General features: G+C 42.4%; 1 protein-coding gene across 1 annotated transcript; it reads left to right on the top strand.

The window, feature by feature from the left end:
* The first annotated feature begins 497 nt into the window (after positions 1–497).
* nol10 (nucleolar protein 10) lies at positions 498–27,781 on the top strand. Its single transcript, XM_080784467.1, has 21 exons — positions 498–644; positions 776–821; positions 1,146–1,244; positions 3,514–3,591; positions 4,741–4,778; positions 4,957–5,093; positions 6,214–6,279; positions 7,294–7,354; positions 7,835–7,920; positions 8,777–8,855; positions 9,521–9,670; positions 10,218–10,284; positions 11,801–11,853; positions 16,767–16,893; positions 18,035–18,114; positions 18,283–18,381; positions 21,355–21,447; positions 22,220–22,396; positions 22,640–22,947; positions 23,584–23,686; positions 24,272–27,781. Exons 1-21 carry the CDS (start codon positions 579–581, stop codon positions 24,521–24,523), a joined length of 2,265 nt encoding a protein of 754 aa, XP_080640593.1. The 5' UTR covers positions 498–578; the 3' UTR covers positions 24,524–27,781.

Here is a 27,781-nt window from a genome sequence, read left to right as displayed (position 1 = left end):
ACTATATAGTCAAAACAGGAAATCATCATAGGGGAGGTAAAAAGGGAAAAGAAACATATACAGTAATTAAAGATCTGTTCTCCGAGTCCCATAATATAGGGTCAATTTCAATCTTTGATTGCAGACTTACCCCCAAGTGTGCAACTGTTTTTAAACATGCGTGCTACATCACGCGATGAGTTGCATCTCGACGACAGTGCAAATGAGGGTGACCTCAATGTCTTTTGAGAATAAATAAAGATTTGAATGAATGAATGACACAAACATTAAATTCCCATTGACAATGAATGGAGAATTCTACGTCATAGTGTCTGACGATGTCATAGCTAAGAAACATTGTAACTGTCATGACCAAATCCGCAAAAATAAACTTTATCAATGACAAAGCAGAGGACAACCAGGCTTCAACAGGAACCAATGTGCAGAGGATGTTCTACACGGAGCTATTTGGGAAAGCTCAACGTACTTCCTGTTTTGTTTTTGCTCCAGTGTGTAAGTGTAACAACGTGGGCATAAAGCTAGCCGGGTGGTGGTGATTTAGTGTGTTATGTGTGACACACTCCGCAACATCTTTTAAAATGCAGATATCTAGTGTGAATGATGTGAAGATCTATAATTTAAGCTATGGGAAATCTCTCCCAGAGGTAAGAGTCCCGCAGATTTGCCTCAGATATATATCTTATCTTAACGTTAGCCAGATAGCCTCTGGAAAACATCATCACATTCTGAAGCAGTACAGTCTTTGCTTTAACCATGCTGTTATTTGATCACGCAGTGGCTCTCGGATCGGAAGAGGAGACAGTTGCAAAAGAGCGATGACGGTGAGTGACTTTCAGTTAAATTGTCATTTATATGATGAATTCCTGTTCTGTTCTTTAACTACATAAAAGTGTCTATTTGTATGTTTTTGATGAATTGAACAATGTGGACCCTGTTGTAAACAAGTGTAATGCTTAATTGGGTTGTCCACTCACAGTTAACACTCTCTGTATTGAGTTTGTGCTTGAAATGTACTGTAATTCTACAAACTGTTAATACATATTTCAATCAATCAATCAAGTCATGTGCCAGCCATCGTGAGACCACTAGAGTAGATAGATTCATGTTTGTTCTTTTTTATTATTATTTTTTTTATTTATTTGCAGACATCCAGCGCAGGATCGAGCTTCTCCAAAACTTTGAGATGCCCACTGTGTGCACTTCTATCAAAGTGTCCAGGGATGGACAGTACATCCTCTGTGCAGGTGAGGTACCAACATAGGACCTATGTTGAACCGGTCAGGGTCTGACAAAACCAGCTCAGTGGCTTTGAGTCTAGAGAGTGTCAGCTCTGAGATTGGGAGATCTGGGTTAAATTCTGCATTGGCTAATCAAAAATAGCAGATCTACAAGCTCACAGTGTGTCACTTCATGCTGCACTGTGAGCTTGTACAGCTGCTATTTCAATTTATTTTGGAGAAAAAAATAAAATATATAATTTATATAAAAAAAGAATATATATATATATATATATATATACACACACACACAGAGCTCCATCTTAATGAATTAGAATATTGTGTAAAAGTTCATTTTTCCCCCTAATATAATTCAAAAAGTGAAACTTTCATATATTCTCAATTCATTGTGCATTAAGTGTATTTCAAACTTTTTTTGTTTTAATCTTGATTATTATGGCGTACAGGCACAGCTCATAAAAATCCTATCTCAACAAATTAGAATATTTTACGAGACCACTAAAAATATATTTTTTTAAACGAGAAATGTCGACCATCTGAAAAGTATATTAATGTATGCAGTCTGGGCTACTTTTGAAAAAAATATTTAATCAATGGGGCGTGGCATGGAGGTGAGCAGCCTTGGTCACTGTTGAGGTGTTGTGGAAGCCCAGGTTTGCTTTGATAACTGCTGTAAATGCATTTGTATTGTCATGTCTCACACCTTCCTCTTGACAATGCATACATACAATGCACCGAGTGCCGCGCTACGAGCTTGTAGATCTGCTATTTTTGAAAAATCGTGAAAATGTGGTGCAAAAAATTGAATATATATAATATATATTCTTTCAGAGCGAACGTTTTTAACTCAAATCGTTGCTCCTGGGGAGATCCCTGGAACAACATATTTTCAGATGGGGGTTGGCGGCCAAATACAGATAATCTTGGGGGTCGTTGACATGAAAATGTTTGAGAATGACTGAAAACATGGGTTTTTCAGAAAACTGCCAGGATTTAGAAGGCATTTATTTGTAGAATCATCCTCGGGTCTAAATGGGTTAATTAATATTTGTTCCAGATTTCAGCTTTAATTTTAATTGTAAGAGAGTGTACACACTTGGAGTTAGAAATGTAATTAATGAATGCTGGATGTGTTTATTTATTTATTCTACCAGGCTTGCATTAACCTTTAACGTTTCACCACATCAATATAAACTCCAGCATCCGTGCTGCATGGAAAGCTTTAGCTGGAAATAGGGAAACAGAGGAGAAGACCCTAGCTTAGACTAGAGTGCTGAGGTGACTGTGACGGCCTACATTTTTGATCTGCATCAAGTGTATAAAGTTGGTGTTTGAGAGTGTACAGTGCCACTGCTAGTGCTATTTCAGTTTGCCAAAATGGGATTTATTAAGCCTACTTGAGTAGGCTACTTGTTGTGTGAAATACAATTAGTAGGCTTCTCACCATAAATAAGGTCAGAATAAAGGTCAGAGTTAAATGAACACTCGTGTTTTTAGTTAATTCCGTACTTTTACTTGTAACAGAGTAGTTCTAAATTGCAGTATTGGTACTTTTACTTAAGTAAAAGCACTGTATGCCTATCCGTTGGCCAGGTATAGTAGTGACCAAAATGGCGCACCCCCCGAATTTGCAAAAGTGCGAGGTTTGCAAGCCCTATTTGATAGCATAGGTTCAGGGTAGAAGACAGTCGAGCAACTGGAAATGGGACTAGCATTCAAGATTGTAAATACAGCTCTGCCATCCTTGCGCTTAGTCCCTAGTTACTTGACTGATTACCTCAAAAAGGTGAGCAATTCACACAGACATAACACTAGAGGGAGTGTGAATAATGATCTGGTGCCACCCATTTTTATATCAAATATTGGTAAATCCACCTTCCACAGCACTGCCACTCGTGTGGAATACTTTCCTTTAAAAAAGTTCTGAAAATTAATCGGTTACTGTCATCAGGTCAAAGGGAGAGAATGTGATTGCCCCACCTCTTTACCCCCCCTTTGTTTTCACAATTTATTTCTATTCCAGCATGTACCCAGATTTAATTATTTTGGAGATATATCATTGCTGATGTCATTGTTGTGTTTTGAATGAATGTATATGGGACCCGAATAGAAACAAGACTGCAAGGTGTTTCTTCGGTGCTATCCTTTTGGACCATTTGTGCTTGACTGTACCCCCTATACTGTTTGCATTTTATTGTCTAATACAGTTATCAATCGATCAACAACCGCCTCACTGGCTCATCTACATCTTTCTTTTTACTTTCATCAATTCCAGGCACATACAAACCAAGGGTTCGCTGCTACGACGCCTACCAGCTGTCTCAAAAGTTTGAGCGCTGCCTGGATGCTGATGGTAAGAGAGAGCAACCCAGCAGCTTGACAACTTGCGGCTGTCACAATTACAATATCGTTGCTGTCGGGAGGAAACCACCTAACTCCATTTTTGTTTTTGCATAAATCAGTGCTATTGAACACCCTTTACGTCTGTGTGTTGGTTAAAGATGGAGTGCCCCGAATTCTTTCCACCCTAAAACACGATCATCAGGTATTATTATAATAAAAGAAGGAAGAACTTTTTCCAAAAAGTGTACAGTATTTGTTAAAATCATGCTTTTATGTGGACACGCCCACCAGTTCATTAAGTTTGCCTGATGGGTGGTGATGGGTGGTGATCCACCTGAACTGAAGCTGCACCCACAGCTGTAGTTTTATGATAAAGGGGTTAGTGGAGGGTCTGATAATGTGATGTCACTACTCACTATATTACTGTTTATTTCATTGGCCCGTTTGACTGTCAAGGGTTCATCCTCCAGGAAGAAACCCTAAATACAAAGTTAATACACCATTGCACATAAAAACTCCAGGGTGTCTAATGAAGTACTGTCACCCCATAGACACATGGAAAACTGGAAAAATAAAACAATTGTGGCACTCAAATATTGAACCAATGAAAAGTAGTAAAAAGCACTTTGGAAAAAACGCTTAAATCCATTGGATTGGACCCATCTCATCCAATTAATTGACAATATATAAAGTCAAAACACCAACTTTGATGAGGCGGTATTGCTTTGTTTTAAAAATACGTTTTCTTTATTTCCTGAAAAATTAACATTTTGGAATTGGATGGTTTCTTCCTGACAGCAGAGACATTTAGGTTGTCTTTGTGTGTTTGGCAACATTGAAACGTGAATATATAATGTATTGCTGTTTGGCTTTTAGGATTTGTATTCCACAGGGCAGATACGACAAATTGCTGACATTTAATAATTTTCCATTTCAACATTTATTAAAATGTGGAAATAGCCGATCTACAAGCTTACAACCACAGTCCAGGGAATGCTTAGCAAAACATATGTAGTATTTCAGATTTTTCTTATTATATGAACATTTTCAACAAAATAATGCGATTTGACTAAGATGTAATAATTGTGACAGACCTACTACACACCTTCAGCTAATCACGAACACTTTTACAATACATAATGTTTTTGCTTCTTTGCAGTTGTGGCCTTTGACATACTGTCTGATGACTACTCCAAGGTTAGTCAACAGGGCCCTGCTTGATGTCAGCATTTAGAATGAACTTGCTCCTTTTGCGTGATACGTTTTTGTTTATTATATTTTCCAGATTTATAACAAAGCCACTACATTAATATCTGAAATGTCAACTTCTATTTGATTGTGTTTGAGTGGTGATGGTTTTCTTTTTTGTCTATAGCTGGTGTTCCTCCATTGTGACCGGACTGTAGAGTTCCACTCCCAGCACGGAAAATATTACAAGACCCGTATTCCCAAGGCTGGACGGGACTTTTCCTATCACTATGCATCCTGTGACCTCTACTTTGTAGGCAGCAGGTGAGCATGTGTTTACTGCAATCATTTGAGATGAGATGAATGCATTAGCTTTTGGGAGAGTAGCATGGTTACACACCAAAATCCAACACCAAGTGTTAATTAAATTCCTGAGAGTGTACAAAATGGACGGGTGAGTGTTTTATGTGGCGATTGTACAGGACGGGTCCATTTGATTCCATTTGTACACTCATGAGAGTTGAATGACAAATGCAGGATTTGACAGTGTACCTTTTCTATGTAGAGTTTGTATCATTTTCTCCCCACGATCACGTGGGTTTCCTGCAGATGATCCGGTTTCTTTTCACTCCGAAAAGCCACGCACGTTAAGGACATAACTCTTGCTAGTGCCCTGCAAGAGGCACTGGTCTTCTTGGCTGGTCCCCAGTAGAGCCTTACTGATGTAGATAGATAGATAGTTTATTTGTCTCGGTCATGGTTTATCCAACATTATTACATACAAGGAAAAGGTGTTGACATGATACAGTTGACCGAAAAGGAAAGGGCTGAAGCCGAAGCTTATTATGCCCACCTTTTTTGAGATTTCAGTAATCTCATTCTCATATAAGGAAACGAAGACTATAAGGAAACAAAGACTACAAATACAAAGAAGATGTATTGGCTTGGCCGATATATCGGCCATTATTTCACTGTTTTGAAGACATCGGTATCAACAATAAATATTATGCAGCCGATGTGTCCCGAATGTATTTCACTCTTTTGAAAGCATTTTTTCAAGGTGTGACAAATGACAATAACGTCTTTCTGGTCTGATTCGGACCTAACAATCTGTCATCGGTCAATCTCTAGCCACCAGTACAGGTGCTGCTCTCTGGCTGAGCACTGCTCCTAATAGTTGGGAGGGTTCAATTCTGAAGCTGCATTCAGACCTGAATATAATATAATATATATATACTTTCATTGAATATGTATGTAATTTCACCGCTCTAACCATCCAAATCGAAATGCACCTTTTAGAGCACATTTATTCATGGTGAATTGACGATGATGATTAATGTATTAATGATCGGCTCACAACATTTGCACATTTGTTCTGTGGAGCTTAGAGCGCTGCATGTGTGTTGCATTCATATAACACAAACGCCTCCCATGTCATCCTCAGCTCTGAGATCTACAGACTGAACCTGGAACAAGGGCGCTTCCTTAACTCCCTTAAGACAGATGCTGCGTAAGTCATGCATGATGTGGTTTTTTTCCTCCATGGTGAAGACCTAAGGTGGTGCCATGATTTTGGTGCTTTATTTTCATTTTTAATTTGTCTAAAAGGACTCAAGGGAAACTTTGACAGGAAAAGACTCGCTCACCGTATAGAAAAATAAGTAAAACTCCTTAGACTGAGACTTATTTTATCATGCTCTGTGCTCATGGTGCTCTGTGCTCATGGTGCAATTAAAAAGCAAACGTTTCGGTCCTTCGTCAGTGCCATGCTACATAGCATACTTCTTTTTCTATACGGTGAGCGTAAAAGTTTCCCTTATGTTTTTGAGACCACCGCTACCGTAGTCAAGTTTGAAGAAAAAAAGGACGAAGAAAGGTGCAACAGTTTTCTCAGTGCTTCTAAAAGGACTCAACAACGTGTGAGAATGTCTTGCCTCAAGTTGGCTGGATATTTTAGTTTTCCCATTGTATCCTGCACTTGTATCAGGACTGTGTACCTCCCTTCAGGTGCAAAGTAGAAAGAAATACGGAAGGCGTGTATGTAAATCTTCATCTCCACAAAGGTTAATATATAATGTGGTTGTTATGCTTGCTACCCGTGCCAATGGAAAATGTACTTTAAGGACATTTCTGAGAGTGCCGGTAATCCCTCTGACTGAACTGTAGAACATTTATAAACGGTAGGCTACATCCTCTAATACCCTGTTTTCACAAAGTGCAGGAAGTATAGTGGAAATCTGAAAGAACTTTAAGAAAAATGATGCCCTTGGTGAAATTATAAATTTCATGCTAAAAATTTGACACGAATAGTGTGGTATAAATGAGGAACTATTTGGTTGGTTCCATAGCCAAACAATCACAGACTAAAACTGAACTGAAAAGCTTTATGGTCTACTGTTTGATCAACACGAACTCTGTTAATTTATTACAGTCAATGGTGGCTGGGAATAATGACCTGGTTAGCTAGTTTGAAATGATTACTAAAGTTAATACATGTGTTTCCCTTCTTTCTCTTGTCTGCCAGAGAGCACAATTGCTGTGACATCAACCCTGTGCATCACCTGTTTGCTACAGGTACTATAGAGGTGAGAACTAGAACCAGCTTTTAACCCACTAAAACCTTGAAAGCTTCTTGTGTCGTCTTAGATTTTAGTGTTGGCTATTCAAAAATAGCAGATCTACAAGCTCACAGCATATGGCACAAGCTTGTACATCTGCCTTTTTTAACACAAATCTTTCCTTCTGGGGGTCCCTGGCACAAAACATTTTCTGATATGTATGGTGGGGGGGACCGGGACCGCTGCGCTGCCAAATATATGAATTTGGGGGTCCTTGGCACGAATGTTTAATTACGCCTGCTCTAGAAAGCATTTTGTAGAATCGCCCTCGGGTCTCAATGGGTTAAATGAACACCAGCAACAGACAGACACGGTGATGATAATAATACTTTTCCGTCAGCAGTGTCCGTTTCCGTGCCAGGCCCCTCTGGCACCATACGTCTGTGTGCCTGCGCGTGCTCTGTACATGCCTGATCTTTCCCCCTCTGTGTTCTGTCTGCTGCTCAGGGAAGGGTAGAATGCTGGGACCCTCGCGTCCGGAATCGAGTGGGCATGCTGGACTGTGCCCTGAACAGCGTGACGGAGGGAACAGAGTAAGTGCCAGCCCAGTCACACGGATGTAATGCGATACCAATTCGTTTTATGGATCCACAGAAACGGAGGCAGTCTTCCCCCCCCCCCCCTCCTATATTTGTATTGTCCTTACTTAACAATAGAAATGCTTTGTTTAACGGCTCTTCACAGAAAACCTACTAGACTTGCTTGTTTGTGTTTTTATGCCCTAAGGTACTCCAGTCAACCATATGGAGTTTAAATGGTTTACATGCTGTACAATGAACTTTCACCCATACCCGAGGTTGGGGTTGGCGAAAGAGCCTTTCTGTGTGGAGTTTGCATGTTCTCCCCGTGTCCCCTAGGGTAGGTACCCTCACAAAAAAAACATGCAGTAATCCTGGTCTCTAAACTACCTCCCCCTGGCCAGCCGGGGCACCTGTATGAGGGAAAAGAACTGGTCGGAATAATGTGTTCCTTCAATGCGCTACGACCGGACAGGGAAACTCCCCCCTGTCAGGTGAAACGAAGCAGCTTGAACTCCTCATGCATAGAAGGAAGCATGAGGTCAGTCCGCTGCCATCTCCAGGTGGGAAGAGGAAGTGTAGTGCCCAGGATTACATTAGATAATTGGGATTTTTTGGGATAAACATTTAAGTAAAAAAAAACAATAATCTTTCAAATGAATCATAAGAATGATCAGTATTCCCAGAAATATGATTCTGATACCTAAACAGTGACACACATTGTAGGGCTCCAAATGTCATGTACCTGACTGTATTTAAGATGGCATGTGATGAAGATGCTGTCACATTTTCCTTCATTTCTTCCCATTCTCATTTTGATAAGAGCTGCTGTTAGTGGATCGGTTGTTTCTGATTGTTTGTACGTCCATAGGGTTCAAGGTCTGCCGTCGGTCACCGCTCTCAAGTTTAACAACTCGCTCCTCATGGCAGTGGGCACCAACACGGGACAGGTAAGCCAAGGAGCTTTCACCTTCGCCATCTTCATTGCATGGATGAAGGTTCTCAGGTGCCACGGCCGATGTCAGTCAATTGGATTCCATAGAAGCTAGCGTGTCTTCTCGTCATACATCGTACATATTTCTCGTTTATTTAGCTTGAATCCATATAATTCTCGTTAACTGGGTAACGTAACCCTGAATTCGATCTGTGAACCTGAGGATGTGTGAACTATTGCGATGAAAGGTTAGCCAATGGAATACAACCACCCTAAAGACTACTATCAGTACCAAGTATACCACAAGAACTACTGCACATGTAATCGAATGCTACATTTAAACGCATCTTAAATCTGAGGCTTTTTTTTGTATACTATTTAAATAGTCATATTTAAATGCTGCCATTTGTCCTAAAGTGACTGCAAAAGATTGCCATTTGTTTCAGAAAAGCGTTATACCGTGTACATAACGACGCAATGTGACATAGCTCAGTTTACACAATGCTGTACCCCCTTCAACTGTATATACTTTTCCCCATTTTCTATTGTTTTTAATTTATTTTGACACTTGCTTTGGCAATGTAAAGTTGTAAACCCATGTTATCTAATGCCAACAAAGCTCCGTTTGACTTGAAATTGAATTCCTCTGGAGTTAATGTTGTCTGTCACGCCGGCCCGCAGATCCTGCTCTACGACCTGCGTTCCAACCGCCCTGTACTGGTCAAAGACCACTACTACAACCTCCCAATCAAGTCGATCAACTTCAACGAGCAGATGGACCTCGTCCTCTCCGCCGACGCCAAGATCCTCAAGATGTGGCACAAAGACACTGTAAGACTCTGAATCAAATCAAGATGATTTTATTTATTATGTGTCAGCAGTCTATAGCACTGGTTCCCAAAGTGGGGTCCTTGAGGAGGTTCTAAATGATAGTTTGGAACCAAATGGACCCTTATGGGTCTGTAACTCAGGGGTCTCAGAGATAGAAATGCCATTAAATGGCAAAATGCCATTTAATGTAAGTCTGTCAAAACGCCCCCAGTTTGACAGACTAATGCATGTCAAACTGGGGGGTGCTTGAAATGAAAATGGTTGAGAAATCTTCTCTTATGGGGGTCCCCGGCATTATCTCTTCAAATAGGGGTCTGTGGGCTCATTAGTGTCTATTTGGGGGTCCTTGACATGAAACAGTTTGGGTACCACTAGTCTAGGTCTAGTACCGGTACCCATACAAGCAGCAAAATGTTGTCTGGACTTGTTCTGCTAAAGACTGTGCAACATCCTAGACATAAGTCACCATGATGTCCTGTATGTAAATGTATCTACCTGAGGTTGATGCATTTTACACGTCAATAATACTTTATTTCTATTATTTCAGGGCAAAGCGTTCTCCTCCATTGAGCCTCAGAGTAATATCAATGACGTGTGCGTATACCCCAACTCGGGTGAGTTCAAACACCACAAACCATCTTCGTGCTTGTGCCTGGGTAGTGCTCAAATACGCACCTCTACCTCTGGGTGGCGCCAACTTAACAGCAGACTTCAGCTTCCTTTCATGGTGTTTCTTGGGTTCTTTGGTTCACTTGGTTCATGTACAGTAGCTTGTTTTATATACTGAAGTGGCTGTTTACACAAACCGTCACATGCTTCCAAAGTAATGTGGCTAATCTAGTTTTGTGTGTGTTTTCTAAACTTTTATAGCCATTTGATTTAGTAGAGTTTTTAGACATTTGTGTTGTTGCCCTAATAATGGACATCTTTTTTTGTGGGAGGAAAAGGCTGCAACTAAAGATTTAAGAGAACAACATATGAAATGTTCTTTAAATAAATATCTGTCCTCAAACAACGTATAACTTTTGTTGCTGTTCATTGGTTTATTCACGTGCTTGAAGCTGTGAAGGTTCTTTGTGATAATTATTTTATTACCTTTTGAAATTAGTACATGGAACATGGAATTGATCCTATGTAGAAGTTTACGTGCCATACTTGAGTATTATGAAATCAGGGCAGGAAAGTTACTCTTTTGTTCAGGTTGCTGGTAGATTACTTTCCATTCAAGTTGCAGGTAAATTACATTTTGTTCATTTATTTTCCAGACATGTAGCGGTTATAGATACTTTGGTGTCTTACATGGACCATAACGGCAATGGCTATAAATCGTGTATACAGCTCAGGCATATTTCTTGCAGTGGAATGGTGGTATGGCATGCTGCCCTGCATAATGTTGGGGCGGTGCTGACATGTGGCCCAATGCCTAATGAGGCGTCTACGTATTTATGTCTATGGTTGGAACCCCATTGTTGTTCTGCCCACCTTTTGTGACTTATCCTGTCCTGTGTGTGTGTGTGTGTGTGTGTGTGTGTGTGTGTTTGATTCGTGCAAGAGGTGGTGAACACTGAACAGGGTCAAAACAACAAAATGTAATTTATTTTGTTCAGAATCACGACGCGAGCCCTGGTAATTCCCGTTCTCTTTATTGGTTCACCTGCTGCAATTTTCATCCTTATTTTGTTTGGGCGATTAGCTGGTCCATCTGGTTCCATACTGTATGCACAATTTTTGATTGATGTTTGAGTACCACTGCTTGTTTTTTTGTCCTTTGCATAAATATAGAACAATTTAGAAAACTCTAAAGGTTTCACAAACTCACAAAGGGCTAGCGTGCGCGCGTGTGTGTGTGTGCGTGTGCCTGTGTGTGAGAGACAGACACACACCAAAATAGGACATCCACATAATGGCCTGCTTCCTGTGAGAGCGGCTGGCTGTGTCGACCGTCTTATCAGACACTACAAAACATCAGCCGACTTTTCAACAGGTGGCTCGTGTCATATTTCCCCGCTTCGCCTATACTAACTTTATGCGACTGGAAATGGAACAGATGGAACGGAACTACGGTCCATTTTAGACTAGACCGTATTAATATCCTTCCTGACTTTGTTTTGCTTCCTGTCTCATTCACAGGTATGCTTTTCACTGCAATGGAAGACCCCAAAATGAACACGTTCTACATCCCGGTGAGTTCTGATTCTAAAGAGAGAAAATGCCCTAGCCCATGGGTTCCCAAAGTGGGGTCCGGGGACCCCCAGGGGTCCTTGAGGGAGTACAAGGGGTGGACCCAGCTAAATGATAGAAATGCTATTAAATGGGGGTCCGTAGCCGAATGCATGTCAAACTGGGGGTCCTTGAAATTAAACGGGTTGAGAATCACTGCTAGAGCCATAAAAATCTTATCTTATTGGGCTCCCTGGCATATCTCTTCAAATGGGGGTCCGTGGACTAATTAGTGTCAATTTGGGGGTCCTTGACATGAAAAACTTTGGGAACCACTGGCCTAGCCGATCTACAAGCTCAATGTGTTGCGTTGTATAAAATTGGGCTGAAGTGGTTAATGTAAGCTACAACAATAACCCCTGAGCCCCTGCTTACTTCCCCCATTCAGGAGAGCTAGAAAATCTAAAGTGTCTCAAAAGTCAAAACCAAACGGCACTGATGGGAAATGTTCATAGATATCATACTGAATCATTCCAGACAGGGACACATACAAATAAAATCAGTGACTTTTCATGATTAGTATCAAAAAGCTGTGAAATGCAGTATGTTTACAGAGGACCGTGGACCATGTCTGAAACACAGTATTAAGTTCAAATTCCCAGACAGACTATATTATGTGTTGCCGGACCACGCTGCTGGACAAAGTGTTATGTTATGCTTTTTTTGGTGTATATCCTGGGTTTAAAATATGATCGTGTTTACTCCAAAATCAAATCGGTACACTTTCATAATGAACATCAACGCACAAATGTACAGCCATTAAACGGAGGGTTTTTAGGGCCTGTTTAGTGTAAAGTGTGTAAGTGGTTATTATTATTTCTGTTACGTTTTATGTATTAATCATCAAAGTAATCGATGAAAATGATTGGTAGTTTGATTCTTTCACGTGACACTGACATCTGTCACACGTGGCACAAACGATGTGTTCGATCGTAGCGCAACATTGTGTTCGGGGGCCCTGACGTCTTCAGGGATCTGCCCTTGGATGTGTTCCTTGGAGACAGACCTGTGTACACAGTCAGCTAGACGTTGTTTGGGGTAAACGCCTTCGTTTCAGATATGAAAGGAACGCTTAGGCTGGATTTAGAATGTCCTCGTCTGGCTTAGGGAGTCGTCAAAAGTTTTTTTCCTTTCATTTCTGAGGAGTTAACAATAATCCTGGCATTCACTGGATACTAGCGCGGCGCTGATTGCAAAACTACCATGTCGCCTGCATTCAGACCCAAATTTCCATGTAATTTTCCTAAACCTATACCCTTTGGGTGGCTCTAGGTCTGAGTTAATACTTGTCTTGACTTAACTATTATCTTTAATGTGTCCTTCCAGCACGCACCATCAAGGCACTAGGCATATCTTACACTTCATACGTTTCTTTTTACATTGGGTTCTATTGGACTTTGGCCTCAGACTGAGAGAGATGGAGAACCATGTAGATGGATGACTGGTACAATCCAGATTTATACTGTGATGGAACAGAAATGAACAGATATACAAGCTCATAAAGCATTGTAATGGACATGTTGTGAGCTTGGTACAGTATATCAGTAATTTTTGCGACCCTGGAAGCCTTGAGGCCTATTCATACAACATGACGTCACGCCGCGATGGTAACCAACTCACGCTCACCCAAACACATCTCTGTTATTACTAACCGCCGTTTCGGTGTTCACCGTATCCCTTAAAACTGGAGTATGAATACAGTACGCCTTAAAATCGTTGTAACTCCGTTTAATGCAATCATAGGATGCAATTAGCTCTGGTCCATCCATAGCCTTTTAAATCTCAAATCGAAATCAGACCAGCCTCTCCTCTTTAGCGTAAAAAAAAATTCTACTCACAAAAACAAAGGCGGGTTGTGTCATTAAAAAGCCTACTTTCCTTAGTGGTTGCACTCTGAGCCCCCCAACACACGTATAAACGGTACTTTTTGGCCAGAAAGGGATTTTTTTTCACCAGAGGAAAAATATTCTCTATGAGGCAGTTCTCTGGGCAATATCGGTAGAGGGTGCATTGGAGTAACTAAAAGTATTTTTTTCCCGGTGGAAACAAAATCCCCTTTTGGCCAAAAAGTACCTTTTTATACGTGTGGTGGGGGGCTCAGAGTGCGTCCACTAAGGAAAGTAGGCTTTCTAATGACTTTGAAACCGAAAGTCCCATAGCCTATACTGAAGCAGTAGAAGGCTATGGACCAGAGCTAGGATGCAATGGGCTGTCTATGTATGTCGGTTTGAGTACGGACAGCTGCAATACTGCTGGGTGACCCAAAATGGCACTGTTGAGCAGCCTAAAGGTCTACAGTACAGCTGTTGAGTACAGATTACAGTACACACACACACACACACACATCCACTGTGAAGGCATGCTCAGACATGGCCTTTTTACTGTGAAGTAGGGGTGCAATAGTTAATCGCAAAAACCCCATTTTAAAAATGGCAGATCCAAAGTTTGAAACAAGTGGCTATTTTTGTGCGACACTGTAAAACAAAGTATTAAAAAGGGCTTAATAATATTCATTGATTATGTTTCTTTATTTGATATGGATATGACAATTACATTGCTTATTGCACAGTTGTACAATTAGTTTACAGTGTGTTTTACACAATTTACACCACCTGTCCACAGGAGACTTTTCTAAAAATACAATACACTTTACGTTTGTTGAAACTAAAACAAATTACCAAAAAACAATTATTATTCTATTAGACAGAAGGCTAAGGAAATATATATAATTGGAGCCCAACTGTGAAGACATGCCTGGGCAATGCATTTACTGAGAAGACATGCCCGGGCAATGCATTTACTGAGAAGACATGCCCGGGCAATGCATTTACTGAGAAGACATGCCCGGGCAATGCATTTGTCAGGCAGCCACAGAACACACTTAAATCACTTAACCTTTGTAGTGCATGTGCTCGCTCACACAGCAACCACATCACCAGGGAATGTCTTGAATCCCAGCCTAGTTCCCCGTATTTGTGCTGCCATGTGACTTTTCTGTATTATGATTTTTCTTCTTCAAAGCAGTTTGAGTTACGTTTTCAAAGTAGCTTTTTTTAAGCCAAACTAGATGGCTCTATGGCAGCTTTGCTGTATGTACTTGCTACTTAAACATCTTTGTGAAATACTTTGTACTGCAGCGTGCCCCTTTCATACACGTTGATGCTTTTATTCACTTTGTTTCATGACAAATACTAGGTTCTATGCACAGGTCCTTCACAGGTCCTACCAATGATGCGAATGAAGGCTCTGTTCCATTCTGGTCTCACTGGAAACACTACAGTGGGTCTCAAAAGTGTGGTCCAGGTACCCTCATGGTTCCTTTAGGCCGAGGGTCCAATTGATGCCTTTCGGGTGTGTAAAGGCCTTCATACTGCAGTTTTAGGTGATAAGGTGACTACTGTAAACTACAACATGCGGTTGTAAGCGACTCACCGCTCACCCAAACACATCTCTCTCTTGTTTTTACTAACCGGTCACCTTATCACCCAAAACTGGAGTATGAAGAGGCCTTAACTCTTGAGTGTGCAAATGTAACCAAATTGACCTGTAAGGGTCCATTTGGTTCCAACTGTACACTCAAGAGTTATGGGGGTCCTTGAAATTAAAACACTTGAGACTGCTACAATGCCACGTAATAATTGCGTGACATAATAGTTTTGTTTGGAAACTTGAGAACCACTGCTACACTGTCATGTAATATTTGCGTGACATAATAGTATTGTTTGGAAACTTGAGAACCACTGCTACACCGTCATGTAATATTCGCGTGACATAATAGTATTGTTTGGACGTATCCATGACACAAACTTCAGTTTAACTTAATGGCATGAATTTTGAAATATGTGCTCCCGGTGTGTGAGGGCCTTTACAGTGCAAACAAATAACTTTGTCAACACAATTAAAAGGTCAGGTGTGAAAACGACGTTGATTTAAAAGCAGTTGGCTAATAAATGGCAGGGAGCACAGTGCAAGATGGCAGAAATCCACTAAACCGAAGTGCACTTAATGTTTGTGCACCGTCATGTGCAGTAATGTGTCTCATCAATGATTAACTAGGAAATCTATCTCCCCAAAAATGTTGATAATGGGGGTTATCGGTAGACGTGTAGTTTTCCAGCAGAAGTCCTCTGACTTCTCAAACTAACATGAGGATTGTGTGCGAGGGGGACTAGCATTCCGTGGCTCATTCTTACTGTACCAGCTGTGTTCCGAGGCGATCCATGTGGGTTTTCCATGGGCGGGAACGGCCAACAGAGCTCTCGGTGTCCGAGCCCGTCGATAATAAACGTACAGAGGCGGGGCCTTTTTGGGACTTTTCGAGAAACGGAAAAATCCAGACATTCTAAGAATTCCCCGTCCTTTTTCCCCCCCCTCTTATATACAATGCCCCCCACTGTTATGCGGGGAGAAGCTCAAGAAGCTGACTTCTAGCCCAGTTTTTAACCTGCCACATCATCAGAAATGAGACCGCCATCCCGATCCTGGATCGGGTGCTCCCTCCCCTGAACGGCTTTGTAAAGGCCGCCCGACGGCCCGTGGGAACTTGGCTTTCAAAGAACGGCAAGCCCTTAACCCCCGAAGATACGGATCAGGACACTGGAGTGAAATGCATCCGTGTTGCTGCTAACAGTTTACATCAACATTATCACGTAACGTTACAGTAGATTATCCATCCCATTGTTTGCCGGCTGTATGGATGTCTGGAAATACTGTGTTTCAGTTCCTTCATCTTGGCTGCGGGAAACGCAGTATTTTCGGTAACATGACGGGGGCAGACGGATTACATAATTAGGCTTGAAACCTGAGCCAGCCAGGCCTCACACTGAGTTGTTTGTTTTGTGTGTGTGTGTGTGTGTGTGTTTCTATGTTTTTTCAGGCCCTAGGCCCCGCTCCTCGATGGTGTTCCTTCCTAGACAACCTGACGGAGGAGTTGGAGGAGAACCCAGAGAGCACCGTCTACGACGACTACAAGTTTGTCACGCGCAGGGACCTGGAAAACCTGGGTGAGGCACCCCGGCAGCACCTAATGCGGCGTCTGTTCACAAATGCCATCCTGTCTCAAAAGAGCGACCCGGTGTCCCCCCGCTGCCGCCGCCAACAAACTGCCTCGTCTTTCCGAGGCATTGCCCCCGCCTGGCGGTCTATCCATCTCTTCTTTTTATTCAAGCAGACAGTGGTAACGGATAGAGAGAGAGGAAAGAGAGACTTGAAACCTGGCTCGCACGGTGGGAGCCAGATTTTTGGCTTTGACTTCTCCAGGGGGGCCGACCATGACGTGCGTGGTCGGAAGTTTTTTTTTTCTTCCTTTTTTGGGCCGGGAAAGAATTAATGAACAGGGGTCGGTCTGAGCGCTTTTTTTTGCCGCCTCTGGGGTTAGCGCAGGCGGCTAGACGGCCTAAGTAGAGACCAGGGGAAGGTTTTGAGAGGTTTAGGTAAGGGGTGTGTGTGTGTGTGTGTGTGTGTGTGGGGGGGGGGGGGGGGGGGACAGTACAAGGGTTGAATGAACATGGGAATGCAGTCTCAGCAGTAAAGAGATCAAATGACGAGGAGAGAGGCGGTTGGCTGGCGGGGAATAAAAGCGGAGGAGGTTCTCGTCAGGGGAACAGGGGGAGGGAGTCCGTTTACAGCAGCTGTGTGTGTGTGTGTGTGTGTGTGTGTGTGTCTGTGTGTGCGCGCGCGCTGCGGCCCCTGTTATGTAACGCACGGGTGTGGATAAGAGTCGAGATTCCCTGGGTAACACGAGGGCTCTCCTTCCAGTTACAGCACACACACACACACACACTGACATGTTTTAATGGAAGGCCGTGCTCTCATGACCTCTTTTTCCCGCTTCACGCTACTTTCCCTTCCTTATATACACACATACTTGTGACAGGCATGGCCTGTCACAAGGCATGGCCTGTCACAAGTCTCATACATTTTCAACAATAGCGGAAATGGCAGATCTACAAGCTCAAAACGTGTCACACCCTGATGTGTTTTATGTGCCTATTAGAATAACGTTATTACATCATGTAAGAATCACTTGAGCTCAAGTATTGACGAAGAAAATATGATACAGTTACAGTACAGTGTATATATATTTTTATCTTTTTATTTGTCTTTGAATGCTTTCTTTAATTTGGGTTCATGGTTTGTCGTCAGGTTTGACTCACCTGGTGGGTTCGTCTCTGCTGAGAGCCTACATGCATGGCTTCTTCATGGACATGAGATTGTACCACAAGGTGCGACACACTCCCTTTCATCTAGCATTTATTAACTACTACAGTACATCATGCCTTTTCTCAATGAATTAAAAAAAGAGTTCAGTGTTGCAGGCACTACTGCTGCTGGTGACTCACTTGAAAAGAACCTCTGAACATCTTTGACAGCACTGTTTTGTTTGGCTGCAGGTCAAAACCATGGCGAATCCTTTTGCGTACGAGGAATACCGCAAGGATAAGATCCGTCAGAAGATTGAAGAGTCCAGAGCCCACAGGGTTCAGATTAAGGTGAGGGACAATGAAGAGAATGTCTTGTGCTGTTATTATTGGGACTGGGCAAATAACCGAAAATATATCCATGTTTAGAACCAATAACCAACTTTAAAACCTGAGGCCAGTTCTACAAAATAATGCCTTCTAAATCAGTAGTTGTTTTTCGTGCCAAGGACCCCCACATTGATATCTGGCCACGGACCCCCATCTCAAAAGGTTTTGCACCAGGGAAGATTTAAATCATCTAAATCTAAATCATTACTTGAAACTGAAAAAATAAGTCATACTGTAGGCCTACAGTATATCAGCTAATCGACTAAATCGATTAGTCTGATTAACCACTTAAACCTGTATTATAATTATTTGTATTGTCTGCAATAGTGAGCACAAAAATAGCAAAAAATGGCCAATCTACAAGCTCAAACGCAAAGCGATGCATTGTGAGCTTGAAGATGTATTTTATGGGATCAAGGAAAAAGTTTGAAATAGTCGTCCTCGACGTCATATTGCCCTGCCCTATAGCTGTCATATAATCTCAGTCCATTTAAGATGATCAACTCTCAACGTTGAGTGAAAATCAAGTTTTCTTTCATCCAAATTTAAACATACCCCCTAAACTCCAAATTGTACACTACAAATGTACCCAAGCTGGTTTGAATCTCCCTAGGTCATTGGTTCTCAACACCCGCTTCGAATGTCATCCGGCCTATAATCAAGAATATGTCCGTGATCAGAAGCTTGGAATAGAGCCAATGTGTGATAATCAGACACAACACAGACGTGAAACTACTGACACGCTTGCTTTTTGTGACCGTGACCATGACCGTGGCGGAGGCGCGTCGTCTCTGGTGGCCTTGAGCCACGTGAGGCACCGCCGAGCCGAGCGTTGCGACGGCCACTAGAGCTGACTCTATTCTGTGCCTACCGATAGGGACAGAATAGTAAATATTAGTCCCCCCCTACTTTCCATGCCGCCGACATGTCTGCACAGCGTCCTGTGCGCGCTCCAAGTGAACACAGCCGAGCACCATCGCTGAAAACAACGTCCGTATGGCCATATTGGCCATATTCCAGCGTCTTGATAACGGTTGATAACGTGTATTTAACGCAGCGATAACATAATATGTTGAGAACAACAGATATCATATTATGAATCTGTTGTTCTCAACCAGTGGTCCGGGGACCACCAGTGGTCCTTGAGGGTGTTCCAGGTGGTCCCCCAGGCTAAATGATGGAGACAATGGTAACCAAATGGACCCGTATAGATCTTTAACTATTGAAAAGTGTACAATGTCCATTTGGTTTCATTTCTCACACTCAAGAGTTGAAATGTAAAAAGAACCACCGCTCATCTGCTGAAAAAACTTACGTGAGGTGCTGGAGTCACAACAGAGTTAAATTATTGTTAAACATCTGCATTACTTAATTTTCAAGAAGTCTGCACAATTATAGAATGTAGAATAATTGTTATTTTGATAAAAGTTTGCCTGTTATCTCTGCTACGGTACCGACATCAATACTGCATGGAATTGTGGACAAAATCTTATCCAACGATAACAAAGTGTTCTTTAGTTTTTGGTCTGCGAGGCTAAATGGTTTTCCGTGGCTCAAAATCGGAATAAATAATGGACCCTGATATGAAAAGGGTTGAAAGCCACTGCCCTACATTGTAAATCTGCTTTGTATCAAATGTTAAGTAATGGACAGTTTGCTCTTTCGGTTGTGACATAACCTCTACTTACTGGCACACACCCACCACTCTGTTCCCCTACTGTTACACTGACGGTGTAGTTGAGAAACAGAAATGTATGCCAGCAAGTAATACAATATCAGAAGATAGCGTGATGCCTTGTTTAGCATTTAGTCAAAAGATGCTGGCTCATAGAGGAGTTCCAGAATCTTTCTCAAACCGAGATAACCGTTGTTCCTATCTCTAGGGTCCCATGACATTTTTCAAGAGGGATGGTGGCAGACACACATTGTAATGAATATGTATTAGTTCTTATTGCAATTATAAGCCACTTTTTTTCCATCCATCTATCTTCAACCGCTTATCCGTGGTCGGGTCGCGGGGGCAACAGCTCCACCAGAGAGACATTCCTCTCCAGGGCAACTTCCTCCTGTGGGATCCCGAGGCGTTCCAAGGCCAGTGAGTCGATGTAATCCCTCCTACTGCGCCTTGGTCTGCCCCGGGGTCTCCTTCCAGTGGGACGTGCATCGAGGACCTCCCTAGGGAGACGCTCGAGAGGCATCCTAACCAGATGCCCGAACCACCTAAGCTGGCTCCTTTCCAGGCGAAGAAGCAGCGGCTCTACTCCGAGTCTCTCTCGCGTGACTGAACTCACCCTAACTCTAAGGGAGATGCCAGCCACCCGTCGGAGAAAACTCATTTCGGGCGCCTGTATTCGCGATCTTATTCTTTCGGTCATGACCCACACTTAATGTGTGAGAGTAGGAACGAAGATTGCTCTGTAGACCGAGAGCTTTGCCTTCTGGCTCAACTCTCTTCTCGTCCCAACAGTGTGGTACTGCAATACTGCCGCTCCGATTGCCAATTTGTTTGAGTGGGAAAAGTTACAATCTCTGTGACTGACAAACTGTGACTAAATATTCTGACAGTTTCGTCAAAGAATACAACTATAACTAGACTAAAATGTTGGAGTGACTAGTAATGACAAGTTATTTAGTTTGGCTCTGTGTGGGTTTAACGCTCTGAAAATAGCTGATACAAATGTGTTAGGTTGGCTATTTTTGGCACACAAAAAGTATTATGTCCCCATCAAGGCCTGCCAAAATACATTTTGGGTGACTAAATCAACTGTATATGTATTTATTATTACCGGTAGTCGTAGTAAACTGTAGATATAGTTCAGATGACCAATTCATACTAAAACTAAAGATTATGACTGAAACGGAATCAAAATGTGCCATTTTAAAATGAACCCCCATTGTCCAAACTCACTCTTTTCTCCTGACCGACGCACACAGGCGCTGCCTAAGGTGAACAAGGAACTGGCCCTCAAGCTGATGGAGCAGGGAGACGCCGAAGCTGAGCTGGCCATGAGGAAGAAGAAGGGCAAGGTACAGTAGGAACATGTACTGTAGAGCAAGCGTTTTCATGCCAAATCGATATAGTTAAAATCGAACTAATCAATTTAGACTAGAGTGTGTGTGTGTGTGTGTGTGTGTGTGTCGCTTGTGGCTTCATGTGAGGACGTGTGTTCAAAGAGGCTTCTATTTAGAGAGAGTAGGAACTACCTTTCATAAGATCTTTTTTTTTAACTGAGGCGGTTGAAAGTCTGCAGTTGTGAGTGTGTGTAGACTTCAAAATGTACGTCTAACGTAACCACTTATGGCTGATTTATACTTTCATATACTTACAGTATATAAGGGCGATCTACAAGCTTAGCAGCTGTGAGCTTTTATTGCATACATTCTCATTATCATGATCTTATGAACCTACTGTATATACTTGACAGCTTAACTCATTTGGTCTGCAACTATCAATTTTATTTATTTACTTCCATCTCATTTATTGAATAAGCGAGAAACATGTTTTTTTATATATTTTTTTCATGTTTTCTATATCAGCAAATCAATTAACCACTTAACCATTATCTTTTACTTTGTCAAAGTTAAAATGGCAGATTTCGCATGTCGGGTGGAAACCTGTCCAAAAACTGGTACTTTTTTTCCGGATTAAAATTCAAAAACGGCAAAAGTAGCAGATCGACAAGCTTGTGGATCTGCTACTTTTGATGCTTTTGTGTGACGCTGTAGTACGTACAGTATGATCATGTACAGTATAGGCCAGGCCGCTAATGTACGAAAAACCACACTCTCGCCCCCGCAGGCCGTCCCCAGCATCCTGGGCGACGACCGCTTCCACATGATGTTCGAGAACCCCGACTACCAGGTGGACCAGCAGAGCGAGGAGTTCCGCCTGCTCAACCCCATCGTGTCCAAGGTGGGCGACAAGAGACGGAAGAAGCTCCGACTGCTCGCCCAGCAAGCTGACGACGCGCAGAAGGTGAACCAACACACTTTTTTTTTTGTCTTTAATGTGAGGACAATGGGTGAAGTGGTCAATGCATGCGGAGCACAGCTGTAAGCATGTGTGTGTGCACTGTGCAGGTCGCACGTCATTCGGAAACGTCATAAATATTTGTTTAGTTCAGTTCGATTCTCAAACCTTAGGTTTAGCAGGCGTTTTTAGAATGGAGCTCGGGGTTTAAATGAGATAATATAGTGTGTGTGTGTGTGTGTTGTCCAGGCCGCTGAAGAGTTGGCGGAGCCCGAGGGACGAGCCAGCTCCGAGGAGGAGAGCTCCGACGACGACGACAAGGCCTGGGTGGAGGAGGTGCGCGAGCAGCGGCGCCAGCTGCACCAGGAGGACTACGAGCGGCGGCAGCAGCAGAGGAAGGCGGACCGCGACACCGTCCTGCAGGGGGGCCGCGCCCCTCCGGCCAGGGGCGGAGCCTCGGCCGCGCCGGCGGCCAACGAGCCGCGCTTCTACCAGATCAAGGCCGGCGAGGAGTTCCGCAGCTTCGCCGACGTGGCCCACAAGCAGAAGCTGCAGAAGTAAGGGCGAAACTACATAGGATGTTGACAATTGATTATTTAAAATACGAAAATTACAATAGTTTTAGACCTTTTCAACCAATATGTATTTGAATTATTTTTTTACCTTCCAGTCCGGGACAGCATCTGTGTCAATTTAGATGTTGCTACATTAATTATAAATATATATAAATATATATTTTACAAGCTCCTAAACGAGACTACACAAGACAGAATCAAGCAGAGCTGACAACGGAAGCGCTCAGATGGATGGGCTTAGCCGAGTATACTTCCGAACACAAAGAACTTACCTAGCAAAAGATATTCTTCGCCCAGGAGTTCCAGAGTCCACCTTTATCCTCCAATATTGGAGTGATGCTAATTGCACAGAATTATTCAAAATAGAGAAAATGTAGCAAATGACTTTGATTACAAATTGTCATTGACGGAATAAAACTGGAACGTCGAGCCATAAAAGAATGCACATTGCCCTTGCCTTTTTATACCTTATATGGACATAAAGCAAAGTAAAGAGAGACGTTATCAAGTATCATTAATGTTGTCAATTTATTAACCGGCCCCTGGCCCCTTGCCAATGCTCTAATGTGGCCCACAGGTTGAGTATCCCTGGTCTAAGGAGTATGTTGTGTTTGTCAGGGCTTCTCTGGAGGAGCGTCTGAGGATGGAGCAGCACTCTGGAACCAGCAACATGGCAGACACTGCTATAGGCAGCAAGCAGGTCACTTTCACCCTCAGAAAGGTGAGTGGCTCCCGTGTGTTTTTGCTTTCAATTTTGCTTTTGTCGTCTTGATTTCCAAATTCTTTGGAAAATGTCCACCAACGTGCTCCATCGCCCCTTTCTCTCCTATCAAACGCGGTTCCGCATTACTCCACTGAATGTCGTCTAGTGAAGCCGATTTGTGAAGCAGGTACACCACCAAAATGGTGGTTCAAAATGAACACTTGCTGTCTCTACACCAATAGTATTTGAAAGATCATGGCTGCTATCTCATGTTGAAGGCGTCCATGCCACAATCTATCGCAGAGATTTCATCATCAGCACACAGTCTTTGTCACCATGTGACTTTGTCACCATGTGACTTTTTGCACTTTTGTCAGTAAAAGACTATTTGTGCATCCAAAGAGCCTCAATGTTCACTTTTCAGTGTGCGAGCCGTGTCATTGTTTATGGTCTTTCATGCTGGCCTCTCGCACCTAACCTAGTAAGCCTTGAGTTTAGACTGCAAACTTCTCTACCGTTTTCTATATGAGGAATGCAAAAAGAACTGCAAGGTTAAGTCAGTTATTTGTTCTGAATGCGGGGTTTCGATATATTCCTCCTCAGTCGGAGCAGCAGCAGAAGCAGCAGCAGGCGGAGCAAGCGCACCACGAGGAGAGGAGAAAGCTGAGGCGCTCGGCCGGACACCTCAGCAGCGAACGGGGAGGTCGCGGGAGAGGTCGCGGCGGCTGGGGGGGAGGTAGAGGAGGAGGAGGGGGGAGAGGAGGAGGGGGAGGAAGAGGAGGGGGTAGAGGGGGAGGAGGAAGAGGAGGGGGAGGAGGAAGAGGAGGAGGTGGCAGAGGGAGGGGTCGCTACTGAGGAGCGCCGGACGACTGTGAAACTGTACTAAACGGTGGATGTCAAACTCTTTAATTTCAACTCCCATAACTCTTGAGAATGGCGTTCGTTACACATCTGCAAGGGTCAATTTGGACCCGCTCCCCCCCCTCAAGGAACCCTGAGGGTCCCTGCATGGGCCCCACTTTGAGAGTCACTGAACTAAACCATCCCAGACACCCACTGTCTGTCTTGTCTGTACAAAACCTGGGTAATGAGAAGTGTGAGCCACGTGAGGTTTAAAGCCTCGGCTGCGAAGCCCGTCTTTATGGTTCAGCCGAAGGCGTCTCTCCGCAGTACCGCCAGGTGGTCAAGACGACCCGACGGACCGCCCGCGTCCTGGGTGGGCTTGGCTGCGTAGTACCGCGACTGCTCTCTCTCTCTCTCTCTCTCTCTCTCTCTCTCGCTCTATGTAAAGGAAAAAAAAGGTTTTGTGTCCCAATGATGCGCGTTTGTGAAAGAAAATATATTTTTGTCTAGAAATAATGTGTGCCAAAAACGCATACGTTTCATATTTTTGGGGGAAATATTTAACTTAGATTTTATGATGGAAGTCTATAGGGCGGTCGAAACGAGCTGAACTGCCCATAATAATATGCATTGACACAAAACGCATACATCATGGATGACTCATGTCACAGACAGGCCACACATAGACTGAGATCCACACCTTTATTAGACCCCGTCTTGTTTTTAAATAACTTTGTGTCGCTGCCATGCAAGCAGAGGGAGGAAGAACTGATAACATAAGAAGTAGAGGAGTTGGACAAAGTTAAGGACATGATCCCCTTCCACAAAACGACCATAAGTTAATCGAACTAATCGATTTAATGGATAATCGCTCACTTAATTAACATTTGATTCGTAATCAATCAATATGTTGGGCATTTGCAAAGTTAAAAAAAAGTTCAAAATATTGTTAAAATAACCAATATCTTGTGTGAGCTTGTAGATCTGCTGTTTCAATTATTTGTTTAATCGAAAAGGTGATCGACAGACTAATCGCTAAAAGACGGTAATGGATAGTTGCAGCCCTAATCTCAATGGCATCGTCCCTGAGAGTAAGTTAAACAAGGTCCCCTACTGGCGGATCTGTAATCTCTTGACTGTACACTTGCCCCACACAATGAAGAAGAGAAAAAATGAGAACCCTGATGAATATCACTTCTTTTTGCACAATCCACACAAGAAGATTACAAGCAAAAGTGTGTGTTGTGTTTGAGGAGACCTGTCAAAGTGACTCAAAATTCATAAACAAAGATGTGTCTTTGTTGTTTAGTATTGTCATTTTTTTGTCTAAACAGGATATATAAATTTGTATTTGATACAACTCTGTTGTTTGTTTTTTTGTCATTGTGCTTTAAAGGAGATTTCCATGCTAGAAGTCTTTCTTACCTTTTTATTTGTAGTTGTTACGTCCCCACCAAAGAAGTCCAGGTGTTATTTTGTGCAAAGGTGCATTATTGGCCATTTCCCCTAATATATGCCCTCAATGGGGTTTGGGTTTTAGTGCTAATTCGCTTATTTCCATCGAAATATAAAAAAAATGCCCCATTCAATGCAATTCAATTCATTGAATAATGCGCGTTTGCACAAAATAACACCTGGACTTCTTTGGTGGGGACGTAACGACTACAAATAAAGGTAAGAAAGCCTTCTAGTCTGAAATTCTCATTTTAAGATGGTTTACTTTAGGTACAGGAATTTCAGGAAATTCAGTCTGTTGCTTCCCATTTGAATGTGTAGCAGTTGAAATAAGAAAGTTATATCAATATGAGTGAACACTACTTGTTTTTCTCACATTTCTTATAACATGGCGAAATATTTGACACCACCATGTCCTTTTAAGATATTATATTTTTCCTGCTTGTATAAAAAGCTGCTTACATTTCCATATGAAAAGCTGCATATTGGTTACATTTCCATATCGGTTTAAAGTTATGAGATTAGACGTGACGCCTTTTGAATTGAATGCATCGCGTGTAATTGTTTCTTCTTTATTGCCAAGGATATCAAAGTAAAGCGTTTTATTTTCATTATGTTTATGGCATTCTTTACATACTCGGGCAGGTCACAGTGTGCTTGTCTTGCATCGTTTTATGCAGTACATTTTCTGTACATGGTGTCAATTTAACCCTGAGATTGGCACCCTGACGTTTTGTACCCTTTTACACTGGGGTTGAATTGCAGTGTACCGGTATAATTGGTCTTTTCTTCAGAGGGAGAGGGCTTTTTTTCCCTCTCTCTCTCTCAGTTCTTGGAACTGCAATGCCTGGGTGGGTTTCCCTACCACCCCCCACCCGCCAGTGAACCTCTCCTTAACCAGCATTGGTCCTTTTCAAATGTGAGGGAGGTCCATTTCACCCCTCTCAGCATGCTGGCCCTGGCGTCGGCCTCTCTTTTCAAACCGCCATGCGCTCTCACCACAGACGGTTTGTTTTATCAACCGGCTAAGAATAGTGGTACTGACTGAAGATGACTGGTCAGCTTACATAAGAATACTAAACCCAATTATGAGATAAATTGTAATTACATTTTCAAAACCTTCTGAGAATTTCAAACTTCTTTCAAAGGCTTTAAAAAAACTGTCAAATAGCAGGTAGACACTAGACACGCGCAATGTGACACACTGTGAGCTTGTTAAATGAGCAATTTTTGTCATAATGATTGCAGTATAAAACAGGGCTACATATTCATCTTTAAATCTGGCTGTAAATACTATATATTTTTGCATGCCATTTGGGTTTCTGCATGTTGTGTGGGGATGTATTTTTTCCTTTTAATAAGCCCCATGTTGCTCATTAGCTCACAGTGTAACTGGAACTTGTATTTTCTATGTGACAATCACACTATCAGAGCAGATCAGAATATAGGGTTAGCCAGGTTCAATGTCTGAAATGTATGCTTTTCAATGGTTTAGAATTCCACGCATTGCGAGCTTGTAAAGTGTCTTTCTTTTCCACTATTATTGATATATCCGCAGCCTTACATATCCATTTTGGGGGCCTTTGACATGAAAATGTTTGAGAACCAGACCACCCAGAAAGGCCACTCTGTTTGAATGCAATAATTCTCCAACACAAATTTGTGTTTGGTTGTCTGTATTATGTAACAATTCATAATGTAATAATGGTTCATGATGAAATAGTGGTTCATAATGAAATAACTTGAATGTAATGCAAGCTCATAATGTACTGTACATTATTTACATTATGAGTTGCTACAGACAGTGTAGTCTGT

Source organism: Protomyctophum bolini, assembly GCF_963924005.1.
Source record: "Protomyctophum bolini genome assembly, chromosome: 15".
Lineage (NCBI taxonomy): Eukaryota > Metazoa > Chordata > Actinopteri > Myctophiformes > Myctophidae > Protomyctophum > Protomyctophum bolini.
The sequence above is the reverse complement of the archived record's forward strand: the minus strand, read 5'-3'. Positions and strand labels throughout refer to the sequence as shown.